Here is a 19,685-nt window from a genome sequence, read left to right on the forward strand (position 1 = left end):
TAAACTCCTTTTCCTGTGTTAATAATGGACATTTTTGGCAGGGTTTTGTATATACTCATACAAGTTTTTGTTGAACTGCTTTTCTGTGGATTTCCATCTATTTCTTCAGTGGGGCCTAGGATGAGGTATTACGCAGTTCATTATGACTGCACTAACATCAAGAGCAGGAATGCAACACAAACAAGGAATAAACTGAGCTTATATACTTCCAAGAATTCAGACATAATTTTTTTCTCTCCTTGGCGTTCACTCAGTCAAAAAACTGTTTAGCTACCATATTCATGCAGAGCAGGATTCATGCATGTCTTGTAGCAAAGCAGGGATAGGAGAGAAAAGAATCATCCAGTCTGCTTTCCTTCACTGTGCTTATCAGAAGTTGGAGAGACTGAAAAATATAACTTGCGTTCTATTAATTTGAAATTTCATAGCTAAGATATCTGTGTTTAAACATTGTGGGTGTGTAGAGGTGTGTGATGATTTTTCTTGTGTAAGCAAGTACATCCACAGTAAGTATCTGTTACGTGTGTTAAGTCATATTCTGTTGACTAAGACAGGAAGCAGGTCTTCCAGCACAGTGTGTACTTCAGTGTAAGCAAAAAGTAAATCTGATCTGGTAGGCAGCAGAGAACTTGACTCTTATCGAACTTCCAAGTGTTGTATTTGCAGCAGAAGTGCAGCAGCATTCATTGTCTTGAAACCTAAAATTCCAGTAGTCACGGTGGTTATTCTGGATCCAAGGTTTGGTTTTCAAAGGCTTTCTCCCTGCATGGAATCTCCTGCTACTTGGTTTGCCATTTCTTCCCCTTAAGACTGTGGTACTAACAGAGCTTGCAAATAAGCCCCAAATTATTAAAATATACAATTAAAATATCTAGTATTTCAGTCTGGATTAGTGTTAATTACTGTTTCTTACTATTTTGATGCTGTATAGCACTTCTGTCTTTCATCATCAATGTTTTTGTAGGTTTACATGGAGATTATGGCTGTTCTGAAACATGATGACCAGTCTACTAGGAGGCTTGAAGACAGTGCCTCTGATCTCAGTCAGCTGAGCACACAGACAGTGTTCTCCATGCTTGATCACCTAACTCAGTGGGCTAGACATAAGTTTCAGATGCTTATTGCTGAGAAAAATACTAGCAAGTCTAGCAAAGACAGAGGCGATCTAAAAAGTGAGTGATGTTTATTTTATTTAAAGTGGCATTTACATTCTTCAAATAGGTATTTAAATTTGCTGCTTCGTATTATGACCATGTAAGAATGCAATATTACTGTAATATGTTAGTCTGCTTTATGATTTATTATTGTCATATTGTGATTTCCACTGCTTCCCACCTGTGTTTTAATGCCTATTGATAGAGATTTAAAATTTAAAAATGACGTGTCTATTTCTTAGTAGTTTTCTAAAGATTCAGTTAAACGTACTCTACATCATCTTGCAAGATGCAAGAAATTCACGAGGATTGTTTTAAATAAATTATTGTTGATAGGAAAATGTGTTCTTAATTTAATAAGATTATCTCACTAAATTGTGAAATGAATTAACTGAATTTTGATGCATAAGGTGTTTTTTATAAATGAAACCTCAATGGACAGACTTTTAATTTTTTTTTTCCGATAGCATCAAGTGAGGACTATGGAGAGTATCAAAATGTGACACGTTTTCTAGACCTCATACCTCAGGATACACTAGCTGTGGCTTCCTTTCGCTCTAAGGCTTACACAAGGGCTGTGATGCACTTTGAGTCATTCATCACAGAGAAGAAACAAAATATTCAGGAGCATCTGGGATTTCTTCAGGTTCTGAAGTCTTCTTGTTTTATGTTCTATTTTAAAATGAAGATGGACGTAGATGAATAGATCTTTGTCAAATTCTTCTTTGAGATGGGAAAAATAAAAGATGTAATTAGGCTCCTGCTGTTGTATGCAAGTCTTTAGTTGTCTGCCTTTTCAGCAATATTTAGTATTTCACCTCACTTGGCATGCTTCTTATTTGAGAAGGAAGGAGTAGCTTTCTAGTAGTTAGTAAAAGATTGTAAAATGCTAAAAATAGTTAAATGTGTTTTTGTTGAAAGTATAGCATTTATTGCTTTTAGTTACCTCTGTGCCCTTGTCAGAGAAAACACAACCAACTATAGTAACAAACAAATAAACAGAGCCAAAACACATCTGAAGGAAATCTCTGCTTTAGAATAAGCCACATAGAAAGAGCTAATAATGCTAAGGGCGTTGAAAACAATTAAAATTATTTTCAAGTAGTATTTTAACCTGTGGGATGAGGCTGTTTGGTGGTTCCTTATGGTTCATATTCCTCAGTGATATTTCAGATTTGAAAAACTTGTTCCTTTCCCCCTTAAGTAATCTGCTGGTTCATATTGTATAACTTCATCATGTAATAATAGGATATTTATTTTGCTCTTAAGACAGATTGTTTCAGGTAACTTGATGTGTTATTCTTTCTACAGTATGAGGTCATGAGTATTACAGAATGCTGAGTAAAAGTAGGGCTCAACTTTGGAAGTAGCCCAGCAAAACTGACATTTTTCATGAAAGCTTAATCCCAAGAAGTCTTACAGAGTAGTTTGTTCTCCATTTTCAGTAAGATGTGTGATTCTGAGCATGTTATATATAAAATGTCTTCTTGTTGTCTTAGAGTTGTTTTTAATGTCCATTTCCAATTCTGTTTGAATAAAGAAATTGTATGCTGCTATGCATGAGCCAGATGGAGTAGCTGGGGTGAGTGCAATTCGGAAAGCAGAGCCATCTCTCAAAGAACAAATCCTTGAACACGAAAGTATTGGTTTGTTAAGAGATGCAACAGCCTGTTACGATAGGGCTATCCAACTGGAACCTGATCAGGTAAACACAAGGCAGATTCTTTATTTTTGTAAAAATAGATTTAATTGCTATTTTTTAATTCTTCTTAACTAGCACAAGAGTAAGCCAAAAATACCTCTTCAGAATATTTAAGTAAGAGTTTCCTGTGGCAGTTGCTGAAATTGGAAATGTCTTATTTAATTGAAATGTCTTATTTAATTGGAATGTTGCTATTGGAAATGTCTTATAAACTGAAAAAAATCTGTTATTTAGTTTATACAGTAATTTTCAGGGTCGAGTTAACAGTTGTATGCTTATGCTCAGGTTTTTGCTAGGACAGTTTACCATTCGAAGTTCAGCCTTTGCTTGGGAAGGCCTGGAATTGGATTCCTGAAGTGTCAGTATTGGAACATGCCAAGAGACCTGTTAAAGCAAGTTACCACAGGTTTTAGTCAAAGTCATTCTGACTTGCAATTTTTGATTATTGAGTTTAGGAGAAAATGTTCATAATATAAGAGCAATTGGAAATTTAATTAGGAAAACTTAGTTTAATTGCCTTCCTTGATTTGGAACGTGTAAGTGTAAGGTACTGTAAGGCTGAGCAGTACTGTAAAACCATCATGTTTTTCATATGCCAAAGTGAATGTCCAGAGACAAAACGATAAATGCAAAAAAACATTGAAAACATTATTACCCTTTCTGTATTTGAAATACACTTCTAAGGGAAATTGGTAAAAAGTTTCCTAGTTCAGGGTATTCCTATATTTTCTTTCACTTCCCTATGAAGCAGAGGTTTTCTGACACAGATGATAACGAGTGTCGTAAAGAGTGTTTTGATGGCCCTACTTCATTCCTGGAGTATGGAAAACTTTTTTATGAAGAGTGAAATTGCTTTAGGTTTTGGTATTATTTCCTTCCTGTGACTTTTTTTCTTCTTGTTGTTGGTCATTTCTTTAAATGAAGCTTCAATTCACAGCTCAGATGCATAAAATAACATCAAACTGTATTTGTGGTGAGGTGCATATAAGAAATTGCCTATGGTGATTTAAGTTCTTCAGTAATCATAGACCTTTTAAAATTTTCAATGTATGTTTAGCTTATGGTGCAATTGGTTGTGCCTTTTTATATTATACAAAGCAACCTAAGGGACATACTTCCTCCTTCAGACTGCCATGAATTTAATGAATATATGTGTGTGGTTTTATTAATTCAGTTTGTTGTTTATTTGTTTTTCTGTGTTTCTAGATTATTCATTATCATGGTGTAGTGAAGTCCATGTTAGGCCTTGGTCAGTTATCTACTGTAATTACTCAGGTCAATGGAGTGCTTGCAAACAGGTACCGTAAGCATCTAACACCATGTTGATTTGGGTGATACGAAGCTCTTGTGTTACACCTACATCTCAGCAGCCATTTTTGTGCGTTATCCAGCATTTGAGACTTATCAAGCATATGCAATTAGTAATAGGAAGCTAGAAAACTTGAAGTGCTTTTTCTATCAATTATTTATTTAAAGACTTATAGCAATGTTCGTATTTCTTGTCCGCACTGTGTGCAGTCTTGATGTGTGCTTTAATTTGTTACATAGAATCTTTCTTTCATTGTCTTGCATGTTGCTTGCTCTATACCTATTCTGTAGCCTAATAGCATAAATTGACTGAAAGATGGTAATTTTAAAATATGCTGTAGGAGTGAAATACACTACTTGGAAACTGAATTTGTGGGATTGTGTTGTACAGCTATTATTTCTAATCTGTGCATATTCTTGGTTTTATCAAATTTTATTAGAAGCAAGATTACCTTGCTTCTTCAAGTAAAAAGTTTTATTTATATTTGCTAATATTCTTCGTCTTCTTTTAACAGGTCTGAATGGATTTCTGAATTGAACACGTACAGAGTGGAAGCAGCCTGGAAATTGTCACGATGGGATTTACTGGAAAATTATTTGGCTTCAGGCAAGTTATCATGATATCGAAATAGGATTACTTCCTTGCATTTTTGACGAGTGTGTGTTTTAGTTTAATCACCTTGAATCAAGGAGCAACTATTGTACGTTTTTAGTCTTGGGCTTTACTGTGCAGCAGGTTGGTTTTGACTGTCTTCTAGATTTTGTAAACGTATTTGATTGTCAGCTGTATAGTCTTTGAGTAGAAATTTCATGCAAGCGTAAAGCTGAATTCTCAGTTTGTTTTTAGAGGTGGATTGTGGGATGGAATGCTACAGTATTTCTAATTAGCTCTATGAAAAACTTATTTTTTGAGTACTATATTAATTGGCATATTCAGATTAAGCTGCTTAAAGAATCAGAGTTTGAGAGGCTTTTTTTTTCTTCCCAAAGATGTGAAGTCCACTACTTGGAGTGTCAGACTAGGACATTTATTGTTATCAGCCAAGAAGAAAAATGAAGCAGCTTTTTATGAAACACTCAAGGTTGTTCGAGCAGAACAGATTGTACCCCTTTCAGCAGCAAGCTTTGAAAGAGGATCCTATCAACGAGGATATGAACATATTATCAGGTTTTTGATTTTCATGTTGTATTTTCAAATTCAGGGATCACATAGTCAAGTATGCACCTGCAAGACTTTTCCATTTCCACAACAAATGGCACTGATGTGCATTTTCTGTTACCTTTTTCTTATACTCAGCCAACCGAAAACCTTTGATTAATAGGGAATTTATATTTATCCCTCTTGAAAAATATTCACAATAAAACTGTTGGGTGTAGTTTTTGAAAATCAGCAAGCAAGTTTAAGTAAACATCAGGTAATAAAAATCAATTATTTAATTCCATGCTTAAAATAGTACATATAGGCCAGTAATTCCATTAACTTAAGAGCATTGCTTTTAGTCTATATGGTGGCCTAAGAGCACTCCATTCTTTTATTGACAAAAAGCAGTAAAAATTGAAACCCCATCACTTTCAGTAGTTTCACTTCTTCTTTGTTAATAAATTCTTAAGTTGGCTGTAATAGACTAACGAGTGTGTAGCATTTTTTTTTAATTAAAAATACTTAATACTTCCTCTGCACTGTAAATGCATCCTCATGGCAAGATATTGCATGAAACTAGCCATTTGAAGTATATATTTCTTAATTACTTCTAATTCTGTTTGTGTTGGTAATTTTTTCAGTGTTATTTTATTTAGGAAATGGTGTTTGAGTATTCTGAGGAGTGTTTCAAAATACTCGGTTTGGCCATTCATCTGTGCTACTTGGAAGCCTTCAGTCACTGTTTTTGTCAGATATACTCACTACACTTAGACTCTGCCAGTGAGAACGTAGGCATTTACAAGCTCTCAGCTCTGCAGCTTTACAGTGACAGCTAATAGTAATGGTATTTTTAAATGAAGTGACTAACTTCCTTGTAAAGGAGGTGTTTAAGTAACAGATAGTATGTTGTCTCTAAAATGATGTTTGTTGAAATATCAGACTTTTTTAAGAAATATTGCTAGAAGTAGTGGATAGAAATACTCTTTCTAAAGTTTGACTTCCTCTCCAACTGATTTTCATTGTCTCTGTGTTCAGCAACTTGGTACAGGAATAAGGAGAAAATAACTAATCAGTTTACAAACCCTTGATTTTGTGTTTGGGTTTGCTGCATTTTTGCTTTTAAAATAAGTCCTACCATTTGAAATTACTTACATGGCTAGGTATTAGAAAGAAAATGGCAAAAGCTGTGTAGAACTTGAAAATTGGTTGCTCTTGGAGATATATGCAACAGTTTTTTGCTTTTACTTTGCTAACGCAGGTTGCATATGCTGTGTGAACTGGAACATAGTATTGGACCCATGTTTCAGCAACCGAATGGTGACCACAGCAGAGATTCCCTGAATTGGTGTGCTCGTATTGAGATGACCCAGAACTCTTACAGAGCAAAAGAACCCATTTTAGCACTGAGAAGGGCTTTGCTTAGTCTCAGTAAATGGTGAGAACGCGACTACTATCTCGTCTGTTTGTGTTGTATTCTCAGTCGTATTCTGCTTTTCCATGTGTGTGTTAGAAGACAGAAGATAGAATAATGGAAACTTTATGCAGACAAAAGCAGACTCCTCAAATATTATGCACCTTCAAAATAGAAGGAAAAAGTGCTATCTATAGGAAAAATCAGGGAAAAACACAGCGAATGTGTGCTTGTTTCCAGGCCTAAATGGAAAAAAGGTGAAACAGATTTATCACAAATAATTTCAAATTTATTGCTGCGTAGTATATCGCTTATTAAGAAATATGATGTGTGTTTCAACATGTTGTAATATTTACTTCAGGTTGTAGCATTCATAACTGAAATTTTTCATTTTCTGTAAAAATGTCTCTGCAGCCAGGATTACAGTGAGCTTGTTGGTCAGTGTTGGCTCCAGAGCGCTAGAGTTTCACGGAAAGCTGGTCATCACCAGACTGCTTATAATGCTCTTCTGAATGCTGGAGAATCTACACTCTCAGAACTTTATATAGAAAGAGCAAAGTGGCTCTGGTCCAAGGTAAAGAATACAAAAATGGAACTTACTTTCTTACATGCAAGAAAATAATATTTCGTTTTCTTCAAGAAAAAAAGCCATACAATCGGTATACAGAAACCAAAATATGTCAGTGGAAACTAAGAACACATTCTGATGGCAGTTGAGCCACAAGAAGTTTTTACCTCCAACTTCTAGTCAGCCCTTTTCTGCATCCCTTGACTTTTCAGACACCTGTGTATAAAACTGGTGGATTACCTGCCTCTGTCAAAGCAGCCCAGGCAAACTGGAATTATCTTAATAGTAGCCCTTTCCTTAATTTGTATCTTTTTAATTAATAGAGGTAGGCAGCAAACATGGGAGCGATTATTGTGGGAAACCTAGAGAGACAGCAATGCTGAGATAATGAGGGAATATAAGAAACATTTGAAGTTCATTATAACCAGTTACCACTGCCAGAAGGGACTACAACACTCAGGGATATAGCTTTGCCTTAATAATGACTGTAAGATGGAAGTTTTACATCTCTGTTATTTACAGTATATAAAATATTTCCCTCTTTTCCTTAGGGTGAGGTTCATCAGGCACTCATTGTTCTTCAGAAGGGAGTTGAGTTATGTTTCTCTGAAAATAAAGCACCGTGCAATACCAAAAATCAGCTCATCCATGGTCGGGCAATGCTGCTAGTGGGCAGATTCATGGAAGAGACTGCTAACTTTGAAAGCAATGCAGTTATGAAAAAGTACAAGGTAATTTGATATGCTAGTGTTAAGAAAACAGTAGTTTTTAATAAGAATGATATACCTGTTAAGTAAACTATCATTATGCTCCTGATGATGTCAACCAAGGATAATACCAGTGGGATTAAATGGTGTATCAGTGTGTAGGAGGGAAGTAGTTCTTCTTGTAAAAACTTAACTGTCTGAATTAGCTTTAATATAACACATCAATACAGGGACTGCTGGCCACGCTGCTCTAGATACAGCCCAGGATACGGTTGGCTTTCTGGGCTGCCAGCGCACACGGCTGGCTCATGTTTGGCTTTTCTTCCCCCAATACCCCCAAGTCCTTGTCCTCAGGGCTGCTTTCTGTCCATTCTCTGCCCAGCCTGTCCTTGTGCTTAGGATTTCCCCAACCCAAGTGCAGGACCTTGCCCTTGGCCTTGTGGAACTCCATGAGGTGGGCAGTGGCCCACCTCTCCAACCTGTCCAGGTCCCTCTGGATGGAACGCTTAGAGTTCTCTATTGTCTAAATACTGGTACTGGAAACAAGCCAGTGTTATTAGAGAATGGATGTGCCAATTGCTACATTAATTATTTTCTAATATATGTCACGCCATTTTTTTGTTGTTCTTTTAAACGTCGTGCTTTTAGAAGGAAAACACAAATGTGGAAAACATACTGTTGTTTCACTTTTAAATACTAAAAGAAACCCAGTATTGAGTTTATCAGGATTAGGAACTTGGCTATAATATTTTTAATGAAAGTATAATCATTCCTAGTTGAGGAATCCTGTGTCATCCTGTCTTAAATTATCTTTTCTCCAAATCCAAAAGTTATTTTAAGAACAGACTTCTAGTTTGTACAGGCATTTGTCTTGGGGCAAAATTACAATTTTGGAGCTACAAAGTTACAGTTAATGCTTTTTTGCACGTACTTTGCACAAAGGTGACTAATACAAGTGAGTCTTGTTTCTTGGAATCCTTTTTTTTTTTTTTTCTTTAACGTAGTAGAAGTCTCAGAAGTAATTACTTTTGATTTGTTTCAGGATGTTACGATTTTCTTGCCAGAATGGGAAGATGGACATTTTTATCTTGCTAAGTACTACGATAAATTAATGCCGATGGTAACAGACAACAAGATGGAAAAACAAGGAGATCTGATTAGATACATAGTTCACCATTTTGGGAGGTTAGACCTTAGGAGAACTTTGCTTAGTTTCTATAGAAGGATGACTATTAGACGGGGGGGGGGGGGGGGGGGGAGGGGAAAGGAATATATTGTCTTTCCACAATTCAAACTGACTCAAGTTTTTATACAATACTGTAAAACAAAATACTGCATGCTTCCTTTTGTTTTCATACCTGATTAATTTTACTTCTGATTAAGCAACTATTGTCTGTCTTGTGTAAGACACTTAATTAGTTCATCTGCAGTTTTGCTTAATAAAAGCAAAACCTTTGTACATTAGTAAGCTTTTAGTTGTTGCAGATGCGTTAAAATGCTGAAAATAAATTTCTAAATTTCTTTACAACTAAGGTTGTAAAATTTGTAATGCTTCTAATATGCATCATCGGCATGCTGTGACTTAGACATGTAATCACAGGTCTCTACAGTATGGAAACCAGTTCATCTATCAGTCAATGCCAAGAATGCTATCTTTATGGCTGGACTTTGGAGCAAAAGCTTATGAATCTGATAAAGGTAGAACTTTCTTTTTTCCCAGTGCGTACTTCCTGTGTCGTACTTTGAAATATAGAATGGAAAGAGCAGTGAAGTGTATTTACAGTTCTTTTTTAAGCTTATTGCCTGAGATTATATGGAAACAAGAAAGTACTGTTATTCGTTTGAATTACAAAATGTTAATATGCAAGAGAGCATTCATTACTTAAAATAGTTCTGGAGGGCTTAATTAAAAATGTATGATGAGATAGTATTGTCCTTTGGATAACTTAAGTTGATATACAGATTTAGAGAAAATAATCCTTGCATGTCACCTGTCACCTCTTCTCAGTTGCCTCCGGAGTCGTGGCTTTGTATACACTTGCTGCAGTGAAGTGTTAGGCTTTGGGGCTTTCTTCCAGTTTGACTTACTTATAGCTGTTGAAGGAATTTTACTGAAATTTAAACTGAGGAGTTGGGGGAGGAATCCTGTAAGCAGCACCAAGGCATGAGGAACTACCACCACAGATGCATTTTTGGGTGGGAGAGCTTTCTACAAATGAAAATTGCCAACACTGCCTGCAGGTCTGGAGTGAAGCAGGCAGCTGTGACTCCTTGATCTTGACCTGGTTCTATACCCTGAGCTCAGCTGAACTTGGACGCTTTCTCGGTTGATGTGCTGCTCATGCTAGGTCCTCTGGTGCAGGGGTGGAGGTCTGAGCAGATGTGTTCATTTCATCCCATGTAAACACTTTCTTAATTTCTTGTTCACTAGAGGACACTGGAATCCTTTTACCGTGGAAATAACATGGAGTGGTTTTGGTTTATTCTATGCCATCTCATGCCTTTAGAGAAGTAACAGATGTTTTATTTTAAGAGTGTAAGGACAGCTTTTCTGATACTATCTACTCCATGTTCCTGTAGTCAGTGCTTGTTTATTTCCTGTTGTTCTGGTTGGTTAAATAGCATATATATTAAGTCATTGTATGCTGTGTTAAAAAGTACTTTACAGTAGCAGCTTTTCCTTGAGCGTTTTTTATGAGAATTGCCAACAGATTATGTTTCTGTAGGCCTGATTTTTAGATGACTTCACATTTCTGATGGAGCAAAAAAAAAAGGAACATAATCTTGTCCTCTTGTGTTTTTCAGCTAGTCGTTCAGAACGTGTTCAAATGAAAAATGATTTAGCTAAAATCAATAAGGTGATTACAGAGCACACGAATCACCTGGCACCTTACCAGTTTCTGACAGCTTTTTCTCAGTTAATCTCCCGAATCTGCCATTCTCACGATGAAGTCTTTGCAGTTCTGATGGTGATTGTCGCTAAAGTGTTCCTAGCCTATCCACAACAAGCAATGTGGATGATGACTGCTGTGTCCAAGGTACCTTGACAAGTATAGCTACACCTTTATGAAGTTTGTAAAACTGTTTTCATCAAAGAGAAATGCAAATATAACCTATTTTTCTTTAAGATGATAGGAAAGAATTTAGAATTTTGGTTGCTCTGATAGTGTTGTGGATCAAGGTATCAATGCCATCACTGCAAAAGATATTATTTTAGCCTAAAATTCAGATACTACAGTTTAAATGTTCCCAATTAGACTGATAACATGCTTTCTGAACTGTCTGATATATTAGGAAAGGAAATTTGAATAACAAATAGCTGATGGATTGTGTAGTTATGGACACAAGATTTTGGGGTTTTTTAGTAATTGTAATAGTACTTCCAGTTTTATAGTCAAATAATCTACTCTGTGCACTGATTAAGATGTGATAGATATACCACTTACTCCTAATATTTACCTAGTAATAAGGTCATTCCAAAGCGAATTGGAAAGTGTGGTGCACAGACTTTCTTTAAGGCTGCTGAAATAATATTCAGGATACACTGGCGTATTCGTGACTATTGGCCTTTATGCTGTGGGACTCCCAGGAATGGTCTCAAAGTAACACACACAGAACCATACCACTTGAGTACTTTTTCAGGGACCAAGTTTCAGTTGGAGAACATCCTTCTCCAGCTATTAAATATGACAAGCGATAAGTAGAGAAAAGAGTCCCTTAATTACTGGGGGGGGGGAGGGGGGTTAAAAAAATTTAATTGATTTGGCTGTTGATTAATAAATTTTAAATTACTTCTTTTTTCAGTCCTTAATTACGGGGGGGGGGGAGGGGTGTTAAAACGATTTAATTGATTTGGCTGTTGTTTAATAAATTTTAACTTACTTCTTTTTTCAGTCGTCCTACCCTATGCGTGTCAACAGATGTAAGGAAATTCTAAACAAAGCTATTCACATGAAGGAATCTTTAGGAAAATTTATTGGAGATGCAACACGCCTTACAGATAAGCTATTAGAACTGTGCAACAAACCGGTACTTAAAAAAATAAACAAATTAATGCATGTAATTATCAGAAGCAGCTGCTGTATAAAATTCTTTAGTTTTCATTAGCTAGTTCATTACATAACTGCAATTTAACAGAAACTACACTGTTTTAAAATTTTTTACTTAATAGAAATATTCAGAAGAAGTAGAAAATAGCTCTAAATTGAGCACGTTGTAAAATATTTCAGTACATTATGGTATGTTTCATAGTGTGTGGGCTTTACGTTATTTTGTGCTTTCATGTACGATTCTTGACCAGGAACTGTCAGAGTTTTACTGAAAAATAGGTTGGTTGTGTTTTCAGGAACAAATGAACTCAATAAAGGTAAAACTAAATAAATTCTTTCATTATTCTACATTTGCATTCAGAGTGAAAAATATATGCGCCATAAAGGCCGGATATATTTACTTTTGACCACTCCTTTTTAATTTGAAATTTATTTTGCCATTTTTCTTATTGCCATAAGCATTTATTATTCTATTAATTAGTTAATGTGAAGCAGCAGTAATATTTTAAGTGTTTACTTTTAACTTTTGAACAACTTTTTTTGTTCAAGGTTGATGGAAACAGCTCAACATTAAGCATGACTACTCATTTCAAAACACTTAAGAGATTAGTAGAAGATCACACATTTAGTGAAATTCTCATTCCCTTACAATCTGTAATGATACCAACTCTTCCTTCAACTCCTGGAACACATGCTAATCATGACCCATTTCCTGGATGCTGGGCCTACATTGCAGGCTTTGATGATACGGTAAGCCTCTAGCTGGCACCTTGTTTTAAACTTCATGTTAAACAAATGCACCTTCGCTCCCTAGAAAGGGAGGAGTGAGCAGGGAAATTCATAATTACTTTGGTGGAAACGGAGTGACTTCTGTCAACAATCTGAGACAGATATGGCCTCTCGGTACATACGATTTTGGCCTGGGGGTAACATGCTGTAGCACCATGGAAGTGCTGCTGTGATTGGTTGCAGTGGTTTATTACAGTTAGATGTTTTATTTTGTATGGTCTGATACAGGTGTTAATAAAGAATTTAATTTTTCCCTAAGGTGGAAATTCTTGCTTCACTTCAAAAGCCAAAAAAGATCACCTTAAAAGGTTCAGATGGGAAACCTTACATTATGATGTGTAAGCCAAAAGATGATCTAAGAAAAGACTGTCGGCTCATGGAATTCAACTCGCTTATTAATAAGGTTTGCCAAGTTAGACAGTCAGATGCATTGTACTTAACTGACCAGAACAAAATGCTGAACTATCTGACAAAAACTAGACAAAGTTATCTTGCAGTAAAGCTTGCTGAAGCAAAGTAGTTGTGAGATACCTTGTTTCAGCAGAAATCAAGCAGAAATTGATAATTTGGAACTTCTTATGAACTTGTGAAAACAATAATGAAGTATAACATTTTGCCAAAACAAGTGTTTATTCCAGCAAAAATGCACAGGAAAGGTTATTTACAGTAAATAAATAACTGCAAACTTTCTGCTGTCATGCTTCAAATTTCTTACATAGTATTTTTAATGAGAAATAGGTAGATACATCTTTTCATACAAAAAGCATTGCCGTACTTCTTACCTTAGCAGTATGCTTAAGGTTTGAGGTATCGTGTTTTCCACAAGGGTAAAGCAAATGGTAGCATCTCTGAAATACTAAAAAACTTATTTGAAATACTGCTTTTAAGGGATTTATGCCATGTACAAGTTATGCAGTTTGACTATTTTATTGCGAAGTTCCCTTTTATTAAACTTTGGAGGACAGATGAGCATTTTGCTTGCCTTTGACCTACTGCAGACAGTGAAGCTTAGGATTTTAAATTCTAGATCATATGACTGAAAAATAGATGTAGATAGGATGGTTGATATTACTGATACGTTTGGATCCTTTCTATATTATGTGTTAATCTATTTTTTCTTTTGTGAATAGTGCTTAAGAAAAGATGCGGAGTCACGTAGGCGAGAACTCCATATTCGAACCTACGCAGTTATTCCATTAAATGACGAATGTGGCATAATTGAATGGGTGAACAATACTGCTGGTTTAAGAAATATCCTGATAAAACTTTATAAGGAGAAAGGTAAAGAAATACATCGGACTATAGTGATATTTTATTTTATTTTTTTAAAAGGCTTTTGTCTTTATTAGTAAATGAGACAAAAAGCAAGGATCAGACTAAATTCTAGGAAGATGCAGTCACATGTTTTAACTATTGGCAATACATTATTATTCATGTGTGTGGGAGACTTTCTGTTCAATGGAAGAGAATTGGTGCTTGCAATAAACAGGTTCCTTACAAAACCTGATTATGCAATCATATGAATACATTCTTTTATACATTGATGTAAATAGTTTCAGCAGCAATGCCAGCGGCATGGGTATGTACGTGCAGCACTGAATAGTAGAAAAGACTCTGGAGTTTTGCTTTAGGTTTTATCTGTTGTTTTTAATTTCTGTTACATTCGTGTGAGTTAATTTAGAATTAAATCAAGCTTGAGAGTACAGCAGCTTTCTAGAGAAAAGTTTGGATTGCTTTTGAATTTCTTGTTAACAAAGAAACTTCCTGGTCAGTGCAATAAGATTTTGGGGTAAGATTTCACGTGTTATCTGGATTTATGCAGACATCTGGGAGTTTCAAACTGCAAACATCTCAGCTGAATAGAATGAATAGTTTTGTGAGAGCAGAGTTTTTTTTGTCTACGTGTGTTTACACCCACTCCACCCCATGGAGATTGGTAAAACTGGTGACTTGTTTACTTCTCTTTCAGTTAACATTATGATTTTATGTTTTAATTTCCTTTCCAGCACACCACCACCACCATGTTCTATGGGTTGTTTTCCATTTGTTAATTTATTTCAACTTTATGTAGTTTATCTTCTCTAAAATACCATCCTGTAACAGTACCTATAAGGCTTTTTATTTTGGGATTTCTTTTGCCTAACTGAGGAGGCCTATTACAGGTATCTATATGACCGGAAAAGAATTGCGTCAGCATATGCTTCCAAAGTCAGCACCTTTGTCTGAAAAGCTGAAAATGTTCAAAGAAGTCCTTCTGCCTCGTCATCCTCCTCTCTTTCATGAATGGTTTCTGAGAACGTTTCCCGACCCTACTTCATGGTGAGTGACTGGGATTGGGCTAGCTCAAGCATTTTGGAAAGGGCTAGCTCTGCTTGGTGTATTTCACTGAGAATCAGTGATACTGCTGAATAAAGAGAGAGAACCCAGGGAAGTGACCTAGACGTCTCTGATTCTTCTTTCCGCAGGTATAACAGTAGGTCAGCCTATTGCCGTTCTGTGGCCGTTATGTCAATGGTAGGCTACATACTTGGCCTAGGAGACCGTCACGGTGAAAACATCCTGTTTGATTCTTTGACTGGTGAATGTGTGCATGTGGATTTCAACTGCCTTTTCAATAAGGTGAGAAATGCCACTTGCTGAGCTTGCTCTTTATTTTAAATGCAAGTAAGCTATAAATTTCTACTGGCTTGGGTTTCTTCCACTTTTTTTTACTTTAACATATCTGTTGTGTTATCTCCCTTGCTTTGTTTCTTATTTACACCCAATAAACAGTTGGGGATATGCAGAGAGTTTGGGATTGTTCTGTGTACTACAATAATGAAAGCCAGCTTTTCAATTTTGCCAACATCAGATGAGCTGATGTGGATACACTGAAATAGCTCAAATTTTAGAGTGTTTGTATTTTGTGACTCCTCTCTCCACTACCACCCTCCAAACAAAGTGGTAATTACTACATTCAGAATTGCTGCTGTAAAGAGGTTCTTCATTTTTTTCACACAAATTCAGCACAAAAATTCCAATTGTTCTGTAAAAGTCAACAGCAGAAATTATGGCCAAAGTGGGAATTGGAATTTTGATGTTTCTGTTGAAAGATGCTTTTCATGTGGAATATGTGCCCTTTTTAATTCAGATAAATGAGGTAGAAATATTGTTAGTTTAATTCTCCTGCTTTCTTTAAAGTAAGCCTAAATTTTCCTACATAACCCTTCATTGGAAGAAAAAAAAAAGTTTTTAAGCTAACTTGCATGTTATTAAAGAAAAGGTAGTGGTTTGCATGAAACTCCAGAGCAGCAACACATACACAGAACAAAATTTTAGACCTTGTATTAGTGTATTAAACTGGGGGAAAAGAGGTTATTTGGATAACCTCTATCCAAATAGATAGAGGTTATCCAAATATAGTGATTATAGTTATCACTATAATTTCCTTTTAAAAGCTGAGAAGGACTGTGATGTAAGCAAACGTCTCTCATCAGCTAGGGAACTGCCACTGACAAAAATGGGGGAAGAAAACTAAAAAGGATGCAAATGTTGCCCTTTTAATAATGCTTAAAACGCTTTAAGGCATGGTCTGTTTTTTTAATCAATGCAAAGGGAGAAACTTTTGAAGTTCCGGAAATTGTTCCTTTCCGTCTCACTCACAACATGGTTAATGGAATGGGTCCAATGGGAAGAGAAGGTCTGTTCCGAAGAGCTTGTGAAGTCACCATGAGGCTTATGCGTGATCAAAGAGAGCCTCTAATGAGGTACGGCAACTGGTTTTGCTACAAACTCAGAAAAGGCTGTCTGTAGTCTAAACATCTGAAACAGTGACTGCTGCTGAATATGTGCCAGTTCCAGCATATGCCTATCGTGCAGCAGGGCCTTACTACAACATGCAGTTAAATATAAACCAATCTAAATATTCAGTGCTAACTTTAGACTCCTGTGGGTGTACTTGTTTTGAAAATTAAATGTATTCTATGTATCTTATCCTTTTTATTTTAAATTTATTTAGTGTCTTAAAGACGTTTCTCCATGATCCTCTTGTGGAATGGAGTAAACCTGTTAAAGGGAATACAAAAGCACAGGTGAACGAAACTGGAGAAGTTGTCAACGAAAAGGTTGGTTGAAAACAAGCATAGCACAACGTACTTAAATGTCTATTATGGTCTTCTAATTGAAACCTTAACTTTCTTGTGTTTTCTTTCATTTAAAAATCCCTCTGGTTGTTTCTTCTTGGTTATCTCTGTGTTCATAATTTTTATCCATAAAGAGACTACTTTATTGATAGAAAATGTAGTTTATCTACTAAAGAACCAAACCAAACAGAGCCGATGATCTCTTATTAGTGTTACTAAATCAAGGCCAACATCAACAGAAGCAGTAGGATAGGCAAGGCTGCTGCTTCCCCTCACTCTGACTGTTGGACACTCCTCCAGATTTACAGTAATGGTAACATCTGGACTCCTTTCCATGTGTATTTTTGTGCTTTTCACGAGTGGTTGTTTATTATTGAGTAAGTATGTGCCCTGTTACATGTCAAGGAATGCTTGGTTAAAAGTGTGATTACATATGTACTTTCTTTTGTAGCTGCTGATAAATACTACATTGTTCATCCAAAATACAGCTTGCACAACCTGTAATATTTATTCTTTCCCCTTTGCAAAAATTCTGATTTGTGTCCTTTTTGCTTTAAAAGCAATGTGTAGTGAAAATAAATATTTGTAATAGCAGATAAAACTTAGGCAGCACTGGTAAACACGGCAGCTAAGACAAGGACAAACCACAGCACTGAAGCTATATTACAACAAAGAATTGTTTGAGCACTGATAATCTGGTGTTGAAATAATTACTAACCAGGCTGTGCCTACATAACCTTTCTTTCAGTTACAGGACCGCCCACATAGTTGTATATGCTTAACTGTTAGTTCTGGATAGGTACCCATGTTATGCTTGGGCTTTAAAAGAAAACATGTGAGTAGAATTGGTTTGAACTAGCTACCCTAGTGGGCCTCGGAACAGCTCATTTTGAGTTGCTGCATAACCAGTTGTCAGGCATCTCCATTTTCAGTTGCTCATAATTTTGGCCTAAACTTTCCAGACTAGCTATCATCTTTAATTTTATCCAGAATTTTTAAAAAAAAAAAAATTACATTTCTTTGAAAATAATTGTATGAAATAAAGCGTTCTAACATTTTCAGATACAATTGCCTAGCTTTTTCAGTTTTACTCTGCTAAATTTTATCTGTAAAAATGTAAGGCTAAAGTTATAACTTGACCAATAATCTGTCCATTTTAAAGAATAATTTTTAAAACTGAGTATCCTTTATTTATAATTTTAAAACTGAGTATCCTACCCAGATGTAACTGGTGTAGACATCTGGGTTTTGTATTAAATGGCATACAGATTTCAAATGCATCCTAATAAATATTGTTCTGTGTTAAGAAGTGGAGGTGCATGGATAGTAGCAATACTTTTTTTTTTCTTTCTTTTTTCCTTTGTTTCCAGGCCAAAACCCATGTCCTTGATATAGAACAACGGCTGCAAGGTGTCATTAAGACTAGAAACAGAATAAAAGGATTACCCTTATCTATTGAAGGGCATGTTCATTACCTCATTCAAGAAGCAAGTGATGACAACCTGCTCTGCCAGATGTATATGGGCTGGGCTCCCTATATGTGAAATGAGTTCACTTTGCAACGACACCATTCACAAGTGATGTAGCCGTAATATTCTCGGGAAGTTCTTCCTCAGCTGGTTACTTCTGTTGATTTCTGACTGTAAGAAGCAGAACAGTCTGACGTCTATGTAAAATACACAGTACGCTTGCAAGTTGGTTATGATACACTTGCAGATGTGTAAGGTGTTAGGACTTAGTTTTGTATTCATGTAGAAGACAGTGCGTAGGAACTGCTTAATAATTAGACTGCATGATCTGAAAAATCTTCACAGTGGTGAAAGAATATGCTCTAACTTTATCAAGTACTATGTGTTTTTGTAAAGGTTTTTCTCATTCAGCTTACTTGTAGATTAGAAAATCTGACATTAAAGTTTTATAGTGACATGATGTAATGTAGTTCCTTCAACTTTTTGAACTTACAGCTCAGAAGGGCTTTCTAAAAATACTTAGTATTTCTTTTCAGCGGTAGACCTTGAGTTTTGGTTTCCTTTGACTCTCTTCTGTATGGTCTGGCTACCTTACAAAAGCATTTGGGATCTTGAATCTTACTATGCAGAAATCTGGTAAAGCCTTACAGTGTTTCAGCTGTTTCCTTAGCCCTTGCCTGCTGTGCTAAGAAATCCTTTGGAGGAATTGGCACAAAGCTGTGAGTTGGAAGACCCCGGCAGTATGGCTGCATCACCAATGCAGCAGGCAGGGTATAGTATGTGGGACTTCATTCAGGCTCCTGAGGGTTCTGGGTGGGCCCTCTCCTCCCTCCCTTGTAGAAAATGTGGCCAAGTGGGTTTTGGATTCCACTTCAGAAAAAATGCTTTGAGGGGACAAGTGCAGACTCACTAAGTATGTTCGGAAGGCTAACAGAGTAATGCTTGCTTCGCCGGGCATCCAAACGGTGGGGAATCAGGGGGGAAGTAGGGGAAAAAATGCCCTCTGTTTCCCAGCAGCAGGCTATCACTAGCATTTGTGTGCAGCATCTGTTGGTTTTGCTGCTCGGACCCACGAACAGTGCCGCTGGGCTCGGTCACGGCGATGAGGCGCGTTAGTTCCGCTGCGCCCGCACGCGCGGCAGAGAGCGGGGTTTGTTTCTCTGGGGTGGTGGGCAATCTTCCGAAAGCGCCGTCACTCCTGAGAACCTACGCTGCTCTCTCCTGGTTGCTGGGGGCGCTGGCGTTACGCTGCCTTTCCCGGCCTTT

The 19,685-nt window shown here is 36.5% G+C and overlaps 1 protein-coding gene across 1 annotated transcript in view; it reads left to right on the top strand.

Annotated features, from left to right (window-relative positions):
* ATR (ATR serine/threonine kinase) overlaps nucleotides 1–18,574 on the top strand; it is a gene marked incomplete at its 5' end in the record, with an annotated part of 39,145 nt that extends 20,571 nt beyond the window's left edge. Inside the window, 21 exon segments of the mRNA XM_010148610.1 lie at nucleotides 965–1,172; nucleotides 1,622–1,800; nucleotides 2,695–2,859; nucleotides 4,063–4,154; nucleotides 4,680–4,771; nucleotides 5,155–5,332; nucleotides 6,564–6,740; nucleotides 7,131–7,290; nucleotides 7,836–8,015; nucleotides 9,034–9,176; nucleotides 9,592–9,689; nucleotides 10,797–11,029; nucleotides 11,886–12,020; nucleotides 12,590–12,790; nucleotides 13,089–13,232; nucleotides 13,960–14,110; nucleotides 14,992–15,148; nucleotides 15,295–15,448; nucleotides 16,424–16,575; nucleotides 16,827–16,932; nucleotides 18,321–18,574. Coding sequence (XP_010146912.1) covers nucleotides 965–1,172; nucleotides 1,622–1,800; nucleotides 2,695–2,859; nucleotides 4,063–4,154; nucleotides 4,680–4,771; nucleotides 5,155–5,332; nucleotides 6,564–6,740; nucleotides 7,131–7,290; nucleotides 7,836–8,015; nucleotides 9,034–9,176; nucleotides 9,592–9,689; nucleotides 10,797–11,029; nucleotides 11,886–12,020; nucleotides 12,590–12,790; nucleotides 13,089–13,232; nucleotides 13,960–14,110; nucleotides 14,992–15,148; nucleotides 15,295–15,448; nucleotides 16,424–16,575; nucleotides 16,827–16,932; nucleotides 18,321–18,494 — 3,279 coding nt within the window.
* Nucleotides 18,575–19,685: the final 1,111 nt, after the last annotated feature.

This window comes from Eurypyga helias, unplaced genomic scaffold, assembly GCF_000690775.1.
Source record: "Eurypyga helias isolate BGI_N326 unplaced genomic scaffold, ASM69077v1 scaffold15710, whole genome shotgun sequence".
Taxonomy (NCBI): domain Eukaryota; kingdom Metazoa; phylum Chordata; class Aves; order Eurypygiformes; family Eurypygidae; genus Eurypyga; species Eurypyga helias.